At 34.6% G+C, this 22,695-nt stretch overlaps 1 protein-coding gene and 1 long non-coding RNA gene across 2 annotated transcripts in view; both read left to right on the top strand.

Moving 5' to 3' along the window:
* Positions 1-22,695, top strand: part of LOC123869478 (zinc finger protein 177-like) — a 96,754-nt gene that overhangs the window by 57,736 nt on the left and 16,323 nt on the right. The window contains exons 4-5 of the mRNA XM_045912403.1: positions 4,674-4,943; positions 5,333-5,502. Coding sequence (XP_045768359.1) covers positions 4,674-4,943; positions 5,333-5,502 — 440 coding nt within the window. The remainder of the gene's footprint in view (positions 1-4,673; positions 4,944-5,332; positions 5,503-22,695) is intronic.
* LOC123869479 lies at positions 5,878-21,410 on the top strand. The gene is made up of 3 exons (XR_006796900.1): positions 5,878-6,006; positions 9,395-9,402; positions 21,400-21,410. It is a non-coding gene; the product is annotated as an uncharacterized LOC123869479 (long non-coding RNA).

The raw sequence follows: 22,695 nt of genomic DNA, 5'->3' as shown, positions 1-22,695 counted from the left end.
TATACTTTTCAACGTTATTTTTTAACCCCCGACCCAAAAAGAGGGGTGTTATAAGTTTGACGTGTGTATCTGTGTGTCTGTTTATATGTGTATCTGTCTGTGGCATCGTAGCTCCTAAACTAATAAACCGATTTTAATTTAGTTTTTTTTGTTTGAAAGGTAACTTGATCGAGAGTGTTCTTAGCTATAATCCAAGAAAATCGGTTCAGCCGTTTGAAAGTTATCAGCTCTTTTCTAGTTACTGTAACTTTCACTTGTCGGGGGTGTTATAAATTTTTAATTTATACTTGTTAAAATAAATTATGGTAGATGATATTTTGCTATATAAAACCATTCAATCACCAAGAATGACCACATACACTTATTATAGCTAAATACTCGTATCTTTGCAATAATTGTGCATTGTAGTTCCTTGTATATCCATTCAGACGCTCGATTGCGGTAGAATGATAGGCTACAATGTCACGATCGCAATCACCTCTGATTGGTTGACGCTTGTTCACTATTGGCTTAAATGTTTGCATCAAGAATAGAATTTTAGTCAATAACAACAATTGCGATTGTAATAATGATCGATGCAGGTTTTACGGAATATCGAGCTATAAGGTGGAAGCGACGGGTCTGCCCGCGAAATTCAAATTTAATTTGGTTTTTCGCAATTTGTAAACTAATACGACAGACTAGAATTAATTTCTTAAACTGGACCCTTTCAAGTAAAGATTTTTATATAAACCTGTGAGGATGATACTGCCGTTGTCGCAATTAAAATACCATAAGCCTACGTTGTTGTGTTAGTTTACAAATTGCGAAAAACCAAATTAAATTTGAATTTCGCGGGCAGGCCCGTCTCATGCCCCTTAAGTATAGTTTCAATTACCAAACAACTAGAAATAAAAAATCTAAAGTTAAGCAAGGAAGTGTGTTTGCAACGGAAAGGTGAAACAGATTAAAACGTACGTAGTATATATTTTAACAGGTGGTCATAATCACCGAATGTTGGTGAAAGTGGCACAACATGTGAATTTACTACCGGTCGATAATCACAGGCAATAGACGACGCATGAAATCGTATCAAATTGATTGTATTACTGATTTATTGTAATTAATGTACGAAAATATTTGCTATAAGCTTCGAATATCGCACTTGAGCACGATATAACTGCAAACCTGTTAGTTAGTCATGAAATATTAACTTTCGGTGAATATCTGATTATTTAGATTAAAAAAATAATTTGAAAAACTTTTAGTACTTATGCAGGAATTGAAACTGATAGGTGAACAGATCAGAACGGAACAGAACGGTTTTATTGAATTGCAGATTCATTATATTGAGAACATAATTCTAATTTTATTGATTTCGTTTTGCATAATCACATTTTTAACCCCCGAGCAAAAAAGAGGGGTGTTATAAGTTTGACGTGTGTATCTGTGTATCTGTCTGTGGCATCGTAGCTCCTAAACTAATGAACCGATTGCCGTTTGAAAGTTATCAGCTCTTTTCTAGTTACTGTAAACCTTCACTTGTCGGGGGTGTTATAAATTTTTAATTTACACTTGTTACGGATTCGTTTGATATATCTAACTTTACATTTACTTACAACATAATCATGATCAACGCATTGCCGGCCCACTACTGAGCACGGGTCTCTTCTCAGAGTGAGAAGGGTTTATAGTCTGCCACGCTGGCCCAATGCGGATTGGCAGACTTCACACAACTTTGAGAACATGGAGAACTCTCAAACATGCAGGTTTTCTCACGATGTTTCCCTTCACCGTTAAAGCAAGTGATATTTAATTGTACATAACTGAAAATTTAGAGGTGCGTACCCGGGATCGAACCCCCGACTTCCAATTAGGAGCCAGACTTTCTAACCACTAGGCTATCACAGCTTACAACATAACATTTAACGGTATGTCTGTGCGATTTTAATATAGCTGTAGTGGGTATACATATCGGCACATACTTGTCACCTCTCCATAAACTGCGGCGGCACATCAAAGGATTCCCTCGGTTCGGTAGTCGAGATAGTCTTTTTATGTCGATAAGGAGCGCGTGACATCTGTAAATGACTCTCGTTAGCTGTATAATGATGTTTAGTGCCCGTGTCGATATGTTTAAATAGTTTTACCTGGATTTATGTAATGTAGGTGTTAATTATTTCTAGTAGTTTAGCTGTTGAATGTTATTGGTGGTCTTTGAAACTATGAGTACCTAAAGGACTGAAATGGAAAATATCTCTCGTTGGATTATACGGAACCAAGTAGCTACCTATACTCTACGTTATCTTAAAAATGTTTAAAGTCACCCAAACAACAGGTCTATTTTACTTTAGTAGGTACCTACCTATACCTAAATAAGAATCACACTTCACACTAATATTATAAAGGCGAAAGTTTGTATGTGTGTGTGTGTGTGTGTGTGTGTGTATGTTTGTTACTCCTTCACGCAAAAACTACTAGACGGATTTGGCTGAAATTTGGAATGGAGATAGATAACATCCTAGTTATTCATAATTTAACAAATCAATAAATTATTTTTTGTTTTCCCATACAAATCTATGTAGATACATCTATATTATTTAAAGTCGAGATACGACTTAACGAGTACTTATGACGTTATGTTATAGGCACTTATGACGTCAAAAGCGCCTTGTCAATGACCACTATGTACTATGCACTAGATGGTCATTACGAATTAAAATAATTGCGGGCTGCAAGTCGCTTAACTTGATGGTTTGTCATACTAATTTAGACCGCTTCATGGAACAATATTTTTGTCCGAAACGACTCATCTAGTACAAAGTGTATGGAGGTCGTTGCACTTCATACATTATTATCACCTCTGATGACGAGCTTTCATATCTGTGATGATTTTTCACGCTTAGGATGGTGCAAATAAGTACGTAAAAGTTTATAGTGTTTGATTGTATCTCTAGTAAAAAATAAAACTTCAATAAAAAAGTTCTTAAAAATGTTCAATTTGCATACAAATTAAAAATAATCAATTACATGACGTCTAGTTGTATTAATTATAATTTCACGCCGCTATAAACACGCCCTAACCGCGGTTAAGTTATATTCCGATAACGAACGCGGCACGTTTGTCTCACTAAAGAGATCCGATCGCAGACGCATCGATAATCCCGATTCCGATGCAGCTGTCGGCGGAAACGAGTATAAAAATATCGATACTGTTAAAGATGCTTACATACATCGATATGTTCATATTGTATACGACGTTGTACCACAGTATCTCAAAAATTGATAAAGCTCCAAGGATAATAGGTAATTATACTTAGTTGCAAAACTTTAGACTCGATCATACACTACGTTTTAGTAATATACAATAACATTTTGGGTCTGAAGGTTTGCATATCCAGTAACTTTAATTTGATTAGATTTTAATAGTTAAAACATAACTAAATTCAGCCTGATAAAGACTTAAAAGTATGAGATGGAGTGCTTACATTTATTGAATATCAATTTTACTAAAGTTGTAGTAGGCATATAAGAGGGTAGTTGGAGAAAACCATAACGCGTAAATACAGGCAGCTATGAATATAGAAGCTTTTTTTCTTGTTAATATTGCATATTATGAAACGTAATTAAGTAGGTGTTTTAAAAATTAAAAATTTAGTAAGAAAAACATGTTAAACATAACTGATAAACAAAGAACAGTCGCGCCGACATCCATTAATATTGAAACTATTTCCACTATAAATGGATTATGAAACTCTAAAGAGCAATGAATTTGCATGCAATTTTAAATCTGTCCACTGAGATGCCTATCTTTTTGATGACCATTCCATACTGAGGAATTCAAGCAATCATGTTGAATACTTGTACAAACGATAACCTATCCTTTAATCTAGCACAAAAACTCACGGCATCTAATTAAGAGGGGTCTCTCCGACACTCGCTTCATACAAACGTAGTTCCAATTTCATTTGAATATTAAGCCACCATAGTCCATGAAATTTTGCAGTCATATTCTAGAAACTAATATCTATGTCTGTGGTTTTCCAGATTTTTGTTAAAATATTCGATTCAAAGTTACGCGGTCTTAAAAATTTACATACAAATCTTTGAGCCCCTGTAATCTTAAAACTACATATTTTTAGAAAAATCTCAAACACCATAGACACAGATATTAGTTTCTAGAATATGTCTGCATTTCATGGAGTTTGGTTGCTTAATATTCAAATGAAATTGGAACTACGATTGTATGAAGTGAGTGACGGAGAGAGCCCTGTTAATGCGTTTCATCTACCGACCTACGTAAAGTGGTGAAAGATTTATTAGTGATATCCATAAGTTATAACTTTGCATATAATTAATAAGGTCTAACTAAAACTAGTTTGCTACAGTTAAATTGTCTAGACTAGGCCATAACGTCGTCTTTACGGTCTTCAATAAATTGGTTCATTAAATTGTGTGCTCTGATTGAATCATGGTTTTTAATGGTGAATAAATTTGGATGGTATTGAAATATACTGACTGACTCATCGGCTTAGCGCCAACCTTTTACGGTAACATGCTTTAGTTTTTTTGCGGTCAGTCCATCAAACTTTCAAAGGAACTCACTTTAGATACGACGTATTTTAACTCAAGCAAATTACGTATCAAAGTAAGCCTAAAGACAAACCAAATGTGATGTTCTTTATCTTTCACAGATTCACCGTTGGACCTCTCTACATCCCTTCTATCTAGAGTCCTTTTACCAATATCCCCTCCGTCAGGTACAGAAGATGAACATAAATCAGTATCCGGCGATTCCCTTACATCATCGTCAGTAGCCTCATCGAATGAGTTATTAGAAAATATGACACCAAAAATCCAAAGAAGACCCACAAAGTCAGAACGTGCTTTATTACCTTGTGAAGTTTGTGGAAAAGCATTTGATAGACCATCGTTATTAAAAAGGCATATGAGAACGCATACGGGTAAGCATCTTTAAAAAAACACGCTTATGATTCAAAGAGATGAACCGCAAAAATACTTACGCACTATTTTTAACCCCCGGCCCAAAAAGAGGGTTGTTATAAGTTTGACGTGTGTATCTGTGTATCTGTCTGTGGCATCGTAGCTCCTAAACTAATGAACCAATTTTATTATAGTTTTTTTTTTGTTTGAAAGGTGACTTGGCTTCATCGAAAGTGTTCTTAGCTATAATCCAAGAAAATCGGTTTAGCCGTTTTAAAGTTATCAGCTCTTTTCTAGTTAATGTAACCTTCACTTGTCGGGGGTGTTACAAAATTTTAATTTACACTTGTCATTTATTTCTCTATTTTTGGTAAGGTGGCTTACGCTATAAGAACATATTTTCTTTTAGGAGAAAAGCCACACGTCTGTATGGTCTGTAACAAAGGCTTCAGCACATCAAGCAGTTTGAACACACACAGACGAATACACTCCGGGGAAAAGCCTCATCAGTGCCAACATTGTGGAAAAAGATTCACAGCCAGTTCGAATCTATATTACCATAGGATGACGCATATAAAGGTAAGTGAATTTCATGCCCTACTTGAAGAATATTAGGTACTATCAAAATATTCTCTACAAATCAAAGTCTGAAAGTATATTATTGTTTCCTTGAAAATTAGCTAACAGACAGTAGACACTAACTACACAGTTAGTAGTTACTAACAGTGCCTCGAAAAGCATGTCTTCATTATGTCTTTGGAACGTTATTTTCGGCATCTTTTTCTCCACATTGAAGCTCAGTAATTAAGAGCTGAAAAGAGAAAAGAAAATATCTCTCGTATCTTCGTCGTCGTCCACCGATATACATCCACTACTGAACCATAGGTCTCTCGTACGACGATATACTTAGGTCTCTCCTATACGTCGTAAGGCAGTGGCGTGCACAGAGTTTAAAGCCAGGGTAATCATCAAGGTATGAACTTATTTTCTGGCAGGTCACAATGGAAAATAAGTGTTGATTTAGTACAACTAGGGTAGGCCGTACTTTTATACTTCTGTGAACTGCACGCCACTGCTAGTAGGGTGTCTACTAACGCTGCGTTTTCCGGTGTGAAGACGTCATTTCAGCACCTTGAGACCCTAAGATCTATCAGTTTTTCAGCTAACTATGTAATCGTGATATCATAGGTAACCATGATTAGTACTTACAAGTTAAATTGCTTCATCAGTTTTTACTGCAAGTAGTCCGTTCAATAAATCAGTCTATGATCTAGTTTGTAGATAATTGTTTTAATGGTTTAAAAGTCGTAAAATTTGCAATACACTTTGTTGTATGTGACGTCGTCTTGTGCATCGAAGTGGAAAAGGCACTGCTCCTTGACCGTGATCGTGGGAAAAAGGGTCGTAGGTGGTGATACTTGTATTAAGTGGGCTCTACACTCGCGGCGCGAACGGCCGCGAAAGTCCGCGACAACTGCGAATCACGAGTGTAGATGTCGTTCACGCCTTCGCGTTCGCGCGTCGCGCCTTTCCCCGATCAGTGTCGGTTTTTGGCGCGCGACAAAGGGTTTCATCCATAGTCACGAACAAGACTGTGAAGATTTGCGAGTGTGGAGGGACACAGTTCACGCGTTGATCGCGGTATACATTCACGGCGTGAATTAACGGCGTGACTTCACGTGCGAGTGTAGAGCCGGCTTTATACTCGTGGCTAAGCAGACTTTTCTGAGTCCTTTATTAAACACTAGATACTTAATGCTCGCGACTTAGTCTATGTCTTTCGTCGGGATGTAAGCTAACTCTGTACCAATTTTCATCAAAATCTGTTAAACTGTTGGTCCGTGAAAATGAGCAGACAGACAGACAGACCGACTTTCGCATTTATAATATCTGTACGGAAGTATCATGGATATTTCAAGCATCAGTCTATTAGATTTGTGAGCTTGTGTTTTATTATTATTGTATCTAGGTTTGTTGAAAAAGTCAAGTTTTTGAAATCATCTGACTTCTTTGGACCTTTTTAAAGAACTTTGCACCGGACAATGTATTTTTAATATTTGTTATTGTTTGGCTTTGTTCGACCTTTTATATCGAAATACAACCATATTTTTTGAGTGTAAAGGAGAACTATCAATACACTCATAAAAACTATCAAGAATCTTCACAGGATAATAATGTATTTGCATTTTCTCTTAGGTTAAGTCTCTTAGATCATTTTCTCAATCACGGAAACTGACATAAAACAATTGATTTACGAAACTCAATAAAAACTTGTTATCCTTGTTAAGACAATGGCTGGTGTTATTACAGTTTTTCTATTGATAATTCACATGTTTCTCGCAAGTATATCCTTCTGCGTTATTGCTGTTAATTGGAGTTTTTTATATCCTGAAAATAACGCAATTTATGCCACAATGGTCATCATACATATTTTCTTGATCACAAGACTACTTCGATAAATTCTTGGTAATTTAAATAAAGACGATGTTAATTTAAACGTTCCAATTAATTGGATTACTAACTAACTCGCCTAGTCAATAGTCATAGTCATTGAATATTCATAATTATACATTATACGTCAATCACAATTCAAATTCATTTTTTAATAATAACATGTCACAATATTAAAAACAAAAACATTATTAATCAATTTTGTCTTGGCTCTTCCCAAGGTCAATTAGGTTATCCTAATTTAATTTAACTTTAATTAATTTAACTTAATCGTTTGCATTCAAATATGTTTTTGTTGTTTTCAGTATTACTTATCGCATTATAAATAACGCATGCTTCTTTGTTCAGATTATGTAACTATAACAATTTGCATTTAATATTTTTCCTTTTATTGTGTTCAAAATTAATAATCGCATAAACATTATTAACGTGCGTTTAAAATATAAAACAGAAATATTAATTTTAATGAAATCATTGTCTTAAATTTTTTTGCCCCTCCATTATTCCGTTCCCATAATAATATTGTGAATTGTGATCTCGAAATATGAACAAGTTAAATGTGCAATTAATTTTCTCATAAGTGATGATAATTGTATACAAAATCTACGGGTCGGTAAAGCTTGATGCATATTACATGGTGATGTTACCGTGCTCACTTCCCATAACGCCCCTAAGTTTTTACTTATTTAACTATGACCTCATGTGTCCACGACTTAAGAAAATCACATAACACCGTACACTGAACGAGAGCAGGGCTGTGCCATTTGTGTGTATCTATCTTCTTCTTACTTTAAGTATTGTTTTTTTTTTCTCTCTCGTCTGGCTTTACAAAGATGTCAAGTTTGTAGTTATTTACAAGTTAGGGAAATTATACAAGTATGGACTTCGTCTGTGCCGGCTCTCGCTGACACAGACGAAGTCAGTCAATCCCATCACCAAAAACACCAGTAAAACACAAAACCCGGTCACTTTTAACAAAACAAAGCACCCTTAATCTTATCTTACATCGCTTGGTGGCACGATTTTGCCGGTAGGGTGGTAACCAGCCACGGCCGAAGCCTTCCACGAGAACAGACCAGCAATTCAGAAATTATAAAACTCCAAACCCCTGCCGGGAATCGAACCCGGGACCTCCAACTAATAAGACCACAGCACTTATAACACAGCGCCAGGAAGGGAGGGATCTTTAGTAAATGGAGCAAAATTTTTAATATCTTGCTGCCACGTGTCAACCCTAGTTTCTTAAGGTGCACCTGCGGTCACAGGTAGTTGCGAAGGCGGAGGGCCAATAAATTGCCGGGTCAGGTCAACGTGGGAACCGTAGTGGGCAGGCAGTGTGACGCATCGGGAGCATTGTGGATTTATGCGGGCTTTGGGGAACAATTGAGTCTAGCTTATTTATTATTGTTCGAGTAATTATGGTAATGTTCATATTGGATTGTAGAGATTTATCGGACATCAATAAACAATAGAGTTTTTTTATTCATTATAGGCAAGCGCTTGACCACAATCACACGTGATGGAAAGTGATGATGTGGCTTAAGATAGGACGCGTTTTCCTAGAAGGTGCCTATTCACTCTTGTTTTAAAGATACCCGGATTGCAATTGGTGGAAGCACAGATCACGGAAGAGCTTTTTTCTTTAAAAAAAAAGTGTGCGGCTTTATTTTAATCATCTAATTTACACGCACACAGGTTTTCTTTAGTTTATTTTGTATTCACCGAGCTGGAAGCCCTGTTTTCCGAGACATAGTTTTTACTAGTTCAGGAAACAGGTGCACAATAATGTTTTGATATTATAAATAACTAGCTGATGCCGCAGCTTCGCCCGCGTGGATTGGTCAGATCCCCTGCAGCATCAGGATTGAGGAGTTGGACTCCAAATTTTTTAGGAAACAATATCGCAAAATTCCTCTATCGATTAAAAAAGAAATGACGCAAATCGGTTCAGAAATCTCGGAGATTTCGGTGTACATAGGTAGAAAAACACAACTCCCTTTTTGAAAGTCGGTTAAAAAAGTAGCCTATGTTACACCCTGGTCAATTCTCTACTTGTCTCTGAAAATCCCGTCAAAATCGGTTCAGGCGTTCCCAAGATTAGCCTTTTCAAACAGACAGACAGACAGACAGACAGACAAAAATTTTAAAAACGTGTGATTCAGTTATAGTATCGTTCAAATAACCATATGACCTTAATATGCGGTAGTTATTTCGATATTACAGACAGACACTCCAATTTTATTTATTAGTATAGATTTAATTTAATTCAATGTGTTTTGTTATGTTTATGTATGTTGTTGAGCCAAATAAATTTGTCTTTAACCGACTTCAAAAAAAGAGGAGGTTCTCAAATCATCGGAATCTTTGTATTATTATTTTATCACTTTATCTTAATTTAGATAACAATTCCTGAAATTTCAAGGAATGCAGCCAATCTTCTTGGCACGATTCTATAGCGTAATTTAACAATATAATTAGATTAGACTAGATATAGGTATGTTGTATTGTAAAATCTATACTAATAAATAAAATTGGAGTGTCTGTCTGTAATTTCGAAATAACTACCTCATATTAAGCTCATATGGTTATTTGAACGATACCAACACTGAATCACACGTTTTTAAAATTTTTGTCTGTCTGTCTGTCTGTCTGTCTGTCTGTTTGAAAAGGCTAATCTTTGGAACGGCTGAACCGATTTTGACGGGATTTTCACAGACAAGTAGAGGATTGACCAGGGTGTAACATAGGTTACTTTTTTAACCGACTTTCAAAAAGGGAGTTGTGTTTTTCTACCTATGTACACCGAAATCTCCGAGATTTCTGAACCAATTTGCGTCATTTCTTTTTTAATCGATAGAGGAACTTTGCGACATTGTTTCATAAAAAAGTTGGAGTCCAACTCCTCAATCCTGATGCTGCAGGGGATCTGACCAATCCACGCGGGCGAAGCTGCGGGCATCAGCTAGTTTCCAATAAGACGATAACAATCCTGGAAAAAATATTCATTTGCTTTGCATAAATTAAATTACATTCATTTAATTGTCTATTGTCAATGAAACTAGTCACATAAATCATATGATATTGCAAAAAAGCGCCATGGCGGTATCGGACTTGTAAAAAGCTATAAAATAATGGAGTTGTACAAAAGTCCAAAATAAATGTTCCCACGGACTCAAGGAACCGTGTCGTACCTACAAGACGATATTGAAGACGTCGCGGCCATCGGAGCAGAACTTCACACGGTCGTATGTGAACCACGCTATATGAGATGACCGAACCCTGGTATATTCCAACATTCGTCACCCATTATGGCCACACAGAAAAATAAACCAATGTTGCCGACATCTTACAATATTCTTTTAATTCATTGTAAGTAGGTATATTTTTTTTTTACCCAAAAAGAGGGGTGTTATAAGTTTGACGTGTGTATCTGTGTATCTGCCTGTGGCATCGTAGCTCCTAAAGTAATGGACCGATTTTCATTTAGTTTTTTTTTTTGTTTGAAAGCTGGCTTTATCGAGAGTGTTCTTAGCTATAATCCAAGAAAATCGGTTCAGCATTTTGAAAGTTATCAACTCTTTTCTTGTTACTATAACCTTCACTCGTCAGGGGTGTTATAAATTTTTAATTTACACTTTCTTTTAAAAAGCTTACGTTTCGCACTGAGGTTCCCTTAGTAACGTAATGAAGTAGGAAATAAAGACGCTTTATATTTTCGTTGAACGAAGCTGTGGATTTTTATACCTTAACTTTCACGAAAGATCTAGGAAATGCTTACATTCAGTTAGACAACATTTAGTGAGATATTTTTAGGACCCGTCCAATTTTTATCATTCAATTCTGCAATAGTCAGAATATATTTCAATTTTTGCTCTAGATTTTGCGTCACTTTAATTCCCGATGTGTAGCAGGTACTATTCAAAGGTGTCCTTAGTGCTCCACAACTCTAAGAGTTCCACAATGACCACACATACTTCACTTTAACAATGGTTCACAATTCTCCATTGTACATTGTCCATTGTCCATCATTCCTTCTCCGATGCTTTATTATTGGACGTCAATACCTAACTAGCCCGGTACTGTCCTGTAAGATTCCACACTGACAGCTGAAAGATCCTTGTGTTGAGAATGGTTGAGAATGCCTGATTTATCAGCAAGGGAAGATAATGGGCCGGACTAGTATTGAACTGGATGGAAATATCTTGATGTGTTTCCAAGAGACCCAAGACCAGTTCTATGTATAAGCGAATAGATAAGGGCTTTATGTAAACAAATATTATTCAAGAATATTCTGCTGGCGGAATGTACTTACTCAAGCAGCATTTTTGTAAAGTCATTGATATTTTTAGGACCATTATGGAGATATAGACTGCAAAATTTTCTCTTCTATTTTCTGTGTGTAAAATAAAACTAAAATTACTTGTTTAAAATCTTTTATTGGTTTATTAATATTATGTTGTGCAAAAAGTAAAAATTAATTTATTAGCAGCACGGAGTCGTTTGATCTTAGACTAAAACAAAACCTACAAAACGAAATCGTACAAACCCAAATGTTTTTTCATGAATTAAAAATTAATAGTACCTACTATATTTCTTTGAACTATATTATATAGCAGCTCCAAACAATAGCAGCGGACTACATAAGCAACAAAAACATTGTTTGCATACGGGACATACGTAATCCGAAATATCAGTCCACCCGCCTTCGTCTCTGTCCCCATAACTTGACACTTTTCCTTGTTAAGGGCTTGTTATTTGTTTATTGTCCGTTTGTCTGTCAGTACAGACACGAATGCTGCCAAGTACTGACTAGTGACACAAAGATCTTTAGCTTGGTATAAGCTAAATGAGATGGGTTATTTTTTTTTTTTTTGCTCAGTCTGATCCAACAATTGCAAATGATCTTTTTGATTTCCACATTTTTGACAAAAACTTTGTAAAACTCAGTTTTCTTGTATAAACTAAACTCATAGGAAACAGTTGCGTTTAAGTTTCGAAAGCCAACTTTCCGACTTTTCCAATTGTTTTCAATAATCATAAACAGTGAAACATAAACACGAAACTTAAATTAAAAGCTCATACTTAATGAAATCATAATTTTATGTACAAAGTAGGTTTCTATCGCAAAATCATTGGTCTACCTAATTAAACAAAATAATAGACCGCCGTAATTTCGTAATCATAGAGCTTTTATGCAACACCATTTCCTATAACCATAAAATGAAGGCAAATGCACACCTATCAGGTGAAAAAGATATTTCTTCGTTACAGCCGGCCATATTGTTTTTATAACACCAGTTTACCGTACCGGTGCGTCCCATGCACCTGCCCTATAGATGTAAACCCTTAAATGAAAAGATAAAAGCATTATTAATTAAATGCTATTTAGCACAAAATTTGAGGAGTAAATGAAAATCCGCGAAAAAGTTTGTGGATCACAGGAGCTTCGATATTGAACCAAAGATTTCCCTATTCGATTTCCATCTTTTGAATACTATATAAGACTGCATTATTATTGTGTATCAAATAGAATGAAAGAAACACGCAAGTTTAGTCTTCGCCTGCAAACGACGAAATATATATACTGTGACCAAAACGAGCATTTTTTGGGTTTTTCTTTCACGTTTTATTGCGATGCTCTAGCTCGGAAAAGAAATATTTCACAAATAAAATAAGTAAAGGTGTTCATAACTATGTACGGAAACCTAAAAGAGTGAGGCCCGACTCGCCCTTGACCGCTTCTTTTTGATTTGATCATGTATACTGAATGAATGTATAGAGCTACGTTTCAAAACTTACAATACATTCATTCACCAATAGAGTCATTCACTAATTGACAAATCAGCTCACAATTATTTCAAACACATTTTCCGGCCAATTCACTTAAGAGGGGTCTCTCCGTCACTCGCTCCATAGAAACGTAGTTCCAATTTCATTTGAATACTAAGCAACCAAAGTCCATGAAATTTTGCAGACAATATCTAGAAACTAATATCTGTGCCTGTGGTGTTTTAGATTTCTGTTAAAATATTCGGTTTCAAAGACTTTGGTTGCTTAATATTCAAATGAAATTGGAACTACCATTGTATGGAGTAAGTGACGGAGAGAGCCCTGTTAAAGAGCCGGCTCCCAATTACAGTTGTGTAAACATTTTACGACTTTGAAACTAACCAAATTGAAAGAACATCAAATAGTAACGGTTGATTATTTACGAGATCGGTAAATAAACATTAAAGAAAACGACAGAATCAAGTATACAGATCTACAACAGGAAGTCAATCAACAAATTTATTGATAGTAAACTTTCAAATGAAGTCACCGGCAGTTTACTATTGTAACTTGTTCTATAATGGTTATCTATACGGCTATTACTAGCGTAGCTAGCTTCGATTAGGTACCTATCCATAATAATATTATTACAAATCTCAATCGGTTATTTTATTTGTTTGGAGATCATATTTTTAGGGTTCCGAACCTCAAAAGGAAAAACGGAACCCTTATAGGATCTCTTTGCTGTCTGTCTGTCTGTCTGTCCATCCGTCCGTCCGTCCGTCAGATTTGATATTACAAAAAAAAAATAGTAGAAAAATTTGTTGCAATAGTATTTTAGTCTGCAAAAAAGAAATTATCATCTTTTGCTTTGGGCTGAATGAAGAGTTCTTGTGAGGTGGGGTACTAAAAGAAATGTTTCTTTTAAACAAAATTTACACAAAACTTTTCTTGTAAATTTCATTTTAATAAAGTGAAGACGTGTAAGAAAATATTATAGGGAATTGTAATTTCTTGAATAAGACCGTATATTTTAAATATGAATCCTCACTTTCAAGGCTTGGCTCCCGTATACATTAGAAAATTTGAAAAGCAGCGACTTCAACTTGCCTCGGTTCCCTTGGTTCTTTTCGTCATTTTTTTCTCGAGATCCGGAGACAGATGACAGATTTCTTTCGGAGATTCAGATGAACTTTACTGCATATGAAAAACATGACATGTCAATGAATTAAACATTATTTTCGCGGCAAAAAATTTAAACAAAATGTTAGATATTCTTGGAAATACATAGCAAATCATGCGAATCTGAAGCTTGGCTTTAAATTCAACTTCTCATACATTATAGATCGAATCGTGGACAATTCAAACGCAACTTCGTGGCCCTTTGATACATTTATGGGTGAAATATTATAAGATATCGTCTATTGTGATTGAAATATTAGCTACCTTCTGTAACGAAAAATATTATTTAATCACTTTGCACTTAATAATAATAATTATCATCTAGCATTCAAAGCAATATACTTTAACAAAACTGTGATGCTATGCAATAAGTTTACTATGTGGTCAATTTTTAACCCCCGACCCAAAAAGAGGGTTGTTATAAGTTTGACGTGTGTATCTGTGTATCTGTCTATGGCGGCGTAGCTCTTAAACAAATGAACCGATTTTAATTTAGTTTTTTTGTTTGAAAGGTGGCTTGATCGAGAGTGTTCTTAGCTATTATCGAAAAAAATCAGTTCAGCCGTTTGAAAGTTATCAGCTCTTTTCTAGTTTTCTTATAGAGGTTTTTGTGTCGGGGGGTTTTTAAATTTTGAGTTATGTTGTTTACAATCTCGGAACTAAAACAGGTCAAATGTAGGGTTATCTTTTTTCCACAGGAAGTGTTATGTAAGGGATAGCAATACATTTAGATATGTCATTTTAGTATAATTTAGAGGTGGTGTACTATTATTCTATTGAATTTAATTTATTTATATTCTATTTAATTAAATTGAATCAGCAAGAATATCACGCTATGATGGGTCTATGATAAGTATGATAGCACAGAGAATAAGTACATACACTTATTCTGATTTGGTTGTTACATATCTGCCAGTAGAATGCCAGTAGTATAATAATTATAATTTATTTTTCTTGCTCATATCTACGAGTAGTTTTATTGTTCAAAAGACATTGCATATCAAATTGCAGAGATCGCGTGCCATCTACCCCTGTAAAGAATAATAACAAACACTTGATTTACAAATAATGACCGGTCATAATTCATATTAATCAGCCATGTTGCAACGCTATTATGCGCTGCAAAAACTAAGGTGCAGGCATATTGGTGTAGTTACTGTTAGACTTTTTTACCAAACATTATTTATTATACATAGTATAAGGTCTACAGTTTCGGATCTAAAAGGAAAATTGTTTTAAAATGATTACATAAAATTTTAATTTTTTATCTTTTTAATTTAAAATGTTAGGAAATGTATGGCAGGCGGGGGCAATATTTAGCCCACTACTCAGAACTATTAGCTTACCACCGCCTGCTATTCACTTTCTAACATAATAGCTCGTTCACACAGGCTGCGTAAGCGTAGACGTAGCGCGAACCATTGCGTTGTAATGTATGGAATTGTATGAAACACGGCATACCGCTTGCGTAAAGCGAGGATGTATGCGTAACCCGGTGTGTTAGGGTTTACGCGCGTCACTACGCACGTGTCAAGTGTACGTACTTGGTGTGAATCGGCCTTTTATGTTTATGATCTTATCAAATTCTAGTTTATACATTACAAAGCTTGTTTTTTGCTTTTCATCTACCAGTAAAGTCTAGAGTTTGTTTTACGCAGTCGAGTTTTTTAGTTTTTTCAATTGATTGAAAAAAAAATATACGAGCCTTGTCTATCTAGACTTTTATAATATCTTTGTGTGACCATGCCCTTCCACGCACGTAAACAATGCTATTTTCCGTCACGGTTATTTATCGTAATCGATAGACATTATTGTATAAAAAAATAAAGATCCGTTTTGTACACACATAATTGTTTCTTGCAATTATATTGATGACATGTTTACGTAATATTTCCACGCTTATATCTAATAGAAAAATAATAGTAATATTGATCGGAAGGCGTTGTTATCTCGTTGTGATATCGTAAATCAAAGGATTACATTAATATTTTTTAATGTAGGCTTATATGCTATAATAATCCTAAGATGTTAATGCCTACAGCTAAATATTTTTTTATTGTAGGTAGGTAGGTATATTATATGTTATTATATATTATGTACTAATTTGACCACAAAAAGACACAAAAAGGTAACACTATTTATTTTTTCGGTTGTTTATGTTTAAGGTGTTTTTTTATTGTAGTTAGTTTTGTAGTTAGTTTTATAAGAGAACCTCAATAGAGACTCTCATAATAATTTACAGTACCTACATAATCTTTTTTGCCTTGCATTGCGTAAGCATTGTTAGTTAGCCATAGCTTTATATTTCTACTAAAATGCCAATTATTTATCTAACTAATATTTATCGATTTCACAGATCATTATGAAAAGTTAGCACCCAATACCCACGCATATAAAGCTGTTATCGTATATTGAACTGCGTTGGCGCGAAATTAAAATGACGTAGACGTATCTCTGTTAAAAATATAGGTGTCAAGAAAATGTTTTATTACATGACATACAATAATGATACTTACATATATGTAAGTCATAGTCACTCTTACTTTAAATAGTTAGTCGTGGGCACAGTTATTAACACTATCAACAAAACCTTCATTTAAAATGCAATTTGCCATGCTTAAATTGATAAAGCCAATAACAGATCAATAATTCCAAACCGAGTGAGACTGTATTAAGAGATCACGGTATAAAAAACTGGTCAAGTGCGAGTCGGACCTCGCTCTTTTAGGGGTCCTTGCATAGTTACGTATTGGTTAAAGGTTCTATACTGCTTTATGTTTTCAGTATTTGTTATTTAAATGTACTTAGTAGGTACATATCGCGAAATTTCATATTCCTAATTAGTTCAGTGTTTGAGATTAAGTTGATTTTTCGGTCTCAGAATAAAAATAAATTCGTATTCTGCACAATGAGTTCTAGACGATAATACCTCACATGCTAGGTTAAGAAAAAAAACATTCCGACTTCTTTTTTATTTATTGGGTACCCCCAAGAAAAATAATTTAACTGAATTTCTAATACAGTATTCGGTTTCGGGTTAACATTCTACACCAAATATCAAAATTTCAGGTTGTAACTCACTTCTATGAGCTAGAGACCCGAAACACGCGGACAGACAGACAGACAGTAGAGTGACATATTAATAGAGGTCCGTTTTACCCTTTGGGTACGAAACCCTAAAAAGCACCTAATGTAAGAACAGATGATCTTCTTGACGTTATCGGTAGCGGCATGATGAAAATGAATATTAAAACATTTTACTAAGGCCATGCCTCCAGTAGATGAGAAGCGCTATTCATCGTTCTCCAAAAACAAATAAACCGCCTTTAAATGAAGTGCATTTTTCTATGATGTACCTACAGTGTGTGACTGTTTTGCGTGATTCTTGTCTTATTTGACAGAGCAAAGGCTTGAAATCATATACATTCATTTAAATCGAGCGATTTAATTCATATTAAGGTTATAAACTAAATAAAAATTATTTATCCCTTCCTTCATCTTCACTAAATACTTATAATCATTATATGTTCTAAATATTTAATGCAATATACATTTATGCTTGTTCCATAATATTACATTGATGCTAATACAGTAAATACAGTGTTAGAACCCTTTCAATATTTATAAGCTTTCAGAAGACATTGACCTATATACCTTTAAAAAGAAAATGTCATAAATGGATGACTCGTTCATTCCTTATTTATGTCTAATGATTATTTTATCATTCCCTGTTTAAATCAATGAAAGATGGATTTATACATCATTGTGATGCTGACCATAATATATTAGAAACCTTTATTTTGATACAGCTGATATGCTTTTGACAATGATATCATGACAGTAAGTGATGATGCAGTATCAGATGGAACAAGTTAACTTGGAAAACGAGACAGTTGCATAGACCTGCAGGGTAGACATCGTTCTTTAGAAAACTTGATTGACAATTTACATTTCAAAAGCGATTAACTATAAATATCTTCTCACTATGCGTGGATGCTTTCCTTAATTTAAAGTACTTATAACTTACGACTTTCGTAGGCGTATTTCAAATCAATGGACATAGCTCTTATCTTCTTAATTATAAAGCTTGTTTTCCACTATAAAATTGATACACTGTACCAGGCGTCTGGCACGTATTGGTATTAAGGTAACATCGCTAAAATGATTTATTGACATTCTAATCGAATTTCTCTCTTAATCCTCGACGAAAAAGTTGGAATTAATATTGTATAATTAATGTGGAATTGTGTTTGTTTGTTGGTTTGTCCTTTAACCACGCAGCAGCAAAGCAACGGATTAAAGTGATTTTCACATGGTTAAATTCATATGATATAGTTAATAACTCAAAATTTAAAAAACCTCCCCGACACAAAAACCTCTATAAGAAAACTAGAAAATGGCTGATAACTTTCAAACGGCTGAACCGATTTTCTTCAATTATAGCTAAGAACACTCTCGATCAAGCCACCTTTCAAACAAAAAAACTAAATTAAAATCGGTTCATTCGTTTAGGAGCTACCATGCCACAGACAGATACGTAGATACACACGTCAAACTTATAACACCCCTCTTTTTGGGTCGGGGGTTAAAAATCTGGAAGTGACATCGTGGGAACTTTTTATCCCGGAAAGTCAAAAAGTTCCCACGAAAAAAAAATTCACGCATTCGAAATTGACTTTTTTCTGTTTAGAAGTTTTTGCTTTGTTTGATGGAGAAACAACACTTTCCTTTCCCTTTTACATAACATAATATTATGTTATGTAAAACTTTAGAATGTTGTTCTAATCCACTGCCAATAGGAACTTACCCCAATGGGGTTTAAATATTGTAGAGTAGGAATGTTGAGAATCCCATCGAATCATAAACAAGCACTAAAATAATTAATGAGTTTTAATATACCTAGCAATTTATTTTGAGTTTTAATAATCCGGTAAAAAGAGAGATGCGTTGTCGGTAAAGCTTGTTCCAATTAAAAGGTATTTCAAATAGGGCGTATTGATCGAACCGATGTAATACACGATCGATCACACTGTATCGTCCTTTGCCTCGACTTGGATTAAATTGTTTGAGCGATGTAGCTAATGAAGCTAAGTTATGGATTAAGGAGGTTCAGACTTATCAGGTGAGTACAAAAAATATTAAAATATCAAAATTAAAATATTATATTAGCAAGATTTTATGGTTTGGATTTTAAGATATGAGTTCAGATAAAGTAGTGTATGAAACTTTACATAATTAACACTCGTTTAGTACGTAAATATTAAAAACCTACCTTCAAGTCAAGAGTGAATAGGCAACTTCTAGGCAAGCGCTAGTCTATATAATTAAAAAAAAAAACCTCGCCTGCGCTGCGGCTTGGTTCTTAAACTCACACTGATATTTTGATAATCCTTACTATGCAACAGATGACGCTTGACCAGATTTGAGCTCTACGCTTTCATCTTTGGTATGACATCACATCACATTTGCCTTCTAATTACTTGCATTAGAAACATATTATTTGCCAGAGCTTGCACTGTATATCCAAAGTTTTATTTGCGAAGTTACGTCAGTTTTCCATAAAAGCCACAGTTTGTTTACAAATTCAAAGATAATTTCTTGCGACCTGCAGCTTAGGTGCATGTTTGTTTCCAATTCTCAAGTTCCATGTTACTTACTACTTGCATGCAAGACACTAGTACAATGGAAACGCGGCTTTATTATTGCCATTCTAAAATTTACATTATTATTGTACTCAATAGTTTTCTTGAGGAAACTTGTCAAGCTTTTTATACTTTTTGGCTGTGGTCGCCAACATTGTAACCAAACACACTGTTCGTTATGATCTTGTATCACTTTTTTGGGTTAGTTTTTAATTATTTTTTTAATGTTACAAATCAATTTAAATGATTCATACCAGTTTTAAGTAACTACCTAAAATGTGCGTGTGAAATAAGCAAGGATAGTGTTAACGAACTTGGTAATATTGCACGCGTAGATTTTGTTATCTTTTCTGCTTTTATCCCGGTGTAGTGTAGAATTTAAATGAATCTTATCAGGTCCTCGTGTACCGCAATCGCGGGTTGATTGGAAGAGGTGCGACAATTTTCTTTTAACCTTTTTTTAACACTTAGCGTTAAACGGTATATTTTTATTGTACGTGCACTATCAGTATGCAACGGAAAATAATACAATGTATTATATACGAAGTTCCTACTTAATCAGTTAAAGCCACTGATAGAGCTAATAAAAGGGTAGATTGCTCCGACATCAATGTTTAAAGCTATTCAAAATTCAAAATATTTTTATTCAATTAGACTTTTACAAGTTCTTTTGAATCGTCAAAAGCATCTACCACTGGTTCGGAATGTCTTTCCTACCGAGAAGAACCGGCAAGAAACTCGGCGGTTGCTCTTTTCTTTCTTTTGCTTTGATTTGATACTCGTATATCGTATATCTGGATAAGTTATTAAATTAGCAAAACAACCAATTATACAGTTAAGTTCTTGTGAAAATATTTTACTTTTGTAGCAAGCGCGTATTTTTTTTTAATTTACTATCAACATACAGAAAAATATCAGGTAGCAGTTAGCACGCATTGCAACACAGACGTTTGGCCCTCAATGCGTACCGTACATCTACGCTTTACTTCTTAAATTTTATTTTTGTTTTGCTTTGTATTAGTTTTTCTGTAATAATTTTGTGGTATACCTATAATACAAGTGTAAATTAAAAATTTATAACACCCCCGACAAGTGAAGGTTACAGTAACTAGAAAAGAGATGATAACTTTCAAACGGCTGAACTTATTTTCTTGGATTATAGCTAAGAACACTCTCGATTAAGCCACCTTTCAAACAAAAAAAACTAAATTAAAATCGGTTCATTAGTTTAGGAGCTACGATGCCACAGACAGATACACAGATACACACGTCAAACTTATAACACCCCTCTTTTTGGGTCGGGGGTTAAAAAGTATATCATTCATTAATTCATTATTATGATAAACCAGATTTATTTCCACTATGGTCCTTCCCATAGCCATAATCACAAGATACAGGGTGCAATCAATATGCGACTTGACATAGCCGACAGAATTGATTCATCGCTCGCTATAATTGGGCTATGGTAATTAATTAGGTAGGTACAGATAAGAGCTGTATGATTTAATAAGAACGCCTTTGATGTTTTTGCTTCTGATTATCTGGGTAAGTGGTGACTTTTTTTTAATCTGCGTCGATCGTCGAATGTTTCGTTTCTATACCTACTTACTACTGGCAATTATTTTCATTCTCTAAGAAAATGATATCTTGATTTTAAGCTTATTTCGTGGTTTAACGATATTTTATATTGTAGATAACGGGTACATAGTTACTACGATTAACTTGGTGTTTTTTAACTGCTGATATTTCGGCTCAGTTGCATAAATCGTGGTTACGACGGGACTGGCAGTGCTGCGAGAGATGAAGTTTAAATTGTCAGGACTTTTCTTCTTAGATGTATTGATTGACTTTAAACAAGCACTTAACAATAATTTGAATATAGAAAGGATGCTAATAAAACTGATGACTCTGGAATGTGAGCCCAAAAATATCCTAACCAAATATTTTATTCATAAATTGTAATTCAAAAGATAAAGGTTATCTTCATTAAAGGCAGAATATCATCCCGATTTCGTGGAACAGATCCTAACGATCAATACCGAAACCTAATAGCTCCTGCACGCATGTTACGTGCATGCATCAATTTATTTAGTTAAATTAAGCGGGGCGCATCGCATTTGCATTCAATTTCCATAACGCAGCGCGGGCGTATCAGTTGGCCATACGTCACTGTTCGAACGAGATACGGTGCGTCGTGATCGAAAGAACGATTTAGCTATCGAGTGGAACGATATTATATCGATTTCCTTTTGGATTTTAATGGGTTTTAAGTTTTCTTCTTTTTTTTTCTTTTTTCGCTTGTGAATATCGTTGTTTTTAGAAAAGTTAAACGAATTTGTAAATACGTAAATACGCGTAAAAAAGTTGTTAGTTTATCTTTAAACAAAAATAGCGAGCTAACGAACAGGCGGGTCACTTAATGTTAAGTGATTACCGCCGCCCTACATTTGCAGTACTAGAGGAACCGCCAATACGTTGCCGACCTTTCAGGAATTTTTTGGTCCACGCCTTGAATAACCCCGTGTTACGTTTAGTTTTTAATTTGAAAAAACAAAAAAAAAAACACTGCTAGTACATAGTTTTAAGTTTTCACTTATATCGGCAGTTCTTACTGTGATAATTGTGTTTGTGTGTATGTTATGTAATTGTTTAGCAATTGTTAAGTAAATATTTTAAGAATTTTTTGATGTACTTGATTAATATTTCCGTCGAAGGACATTTTTCTTAA

The sequence above is a fragment of the Maniola jurtina genome, chromosome 11 (genome assembly GCF_905333055.1).
Source record: "Maniola jurtina chromosome 11, ilManJurt1.1, whole genome shotgun sequence".
Taxonomy (NCBI): domain Eukaryota; kingdom Metazoa; phylum Arthropoda; class Insecta; order Lepidoptera; family Nymphalidae; genus Maniola; species Maniola jurtina.
Note: the sequence above shows the minus strand (reverse complement) of the source record. Positions and strands in the feature narration are given on the sequence as shown.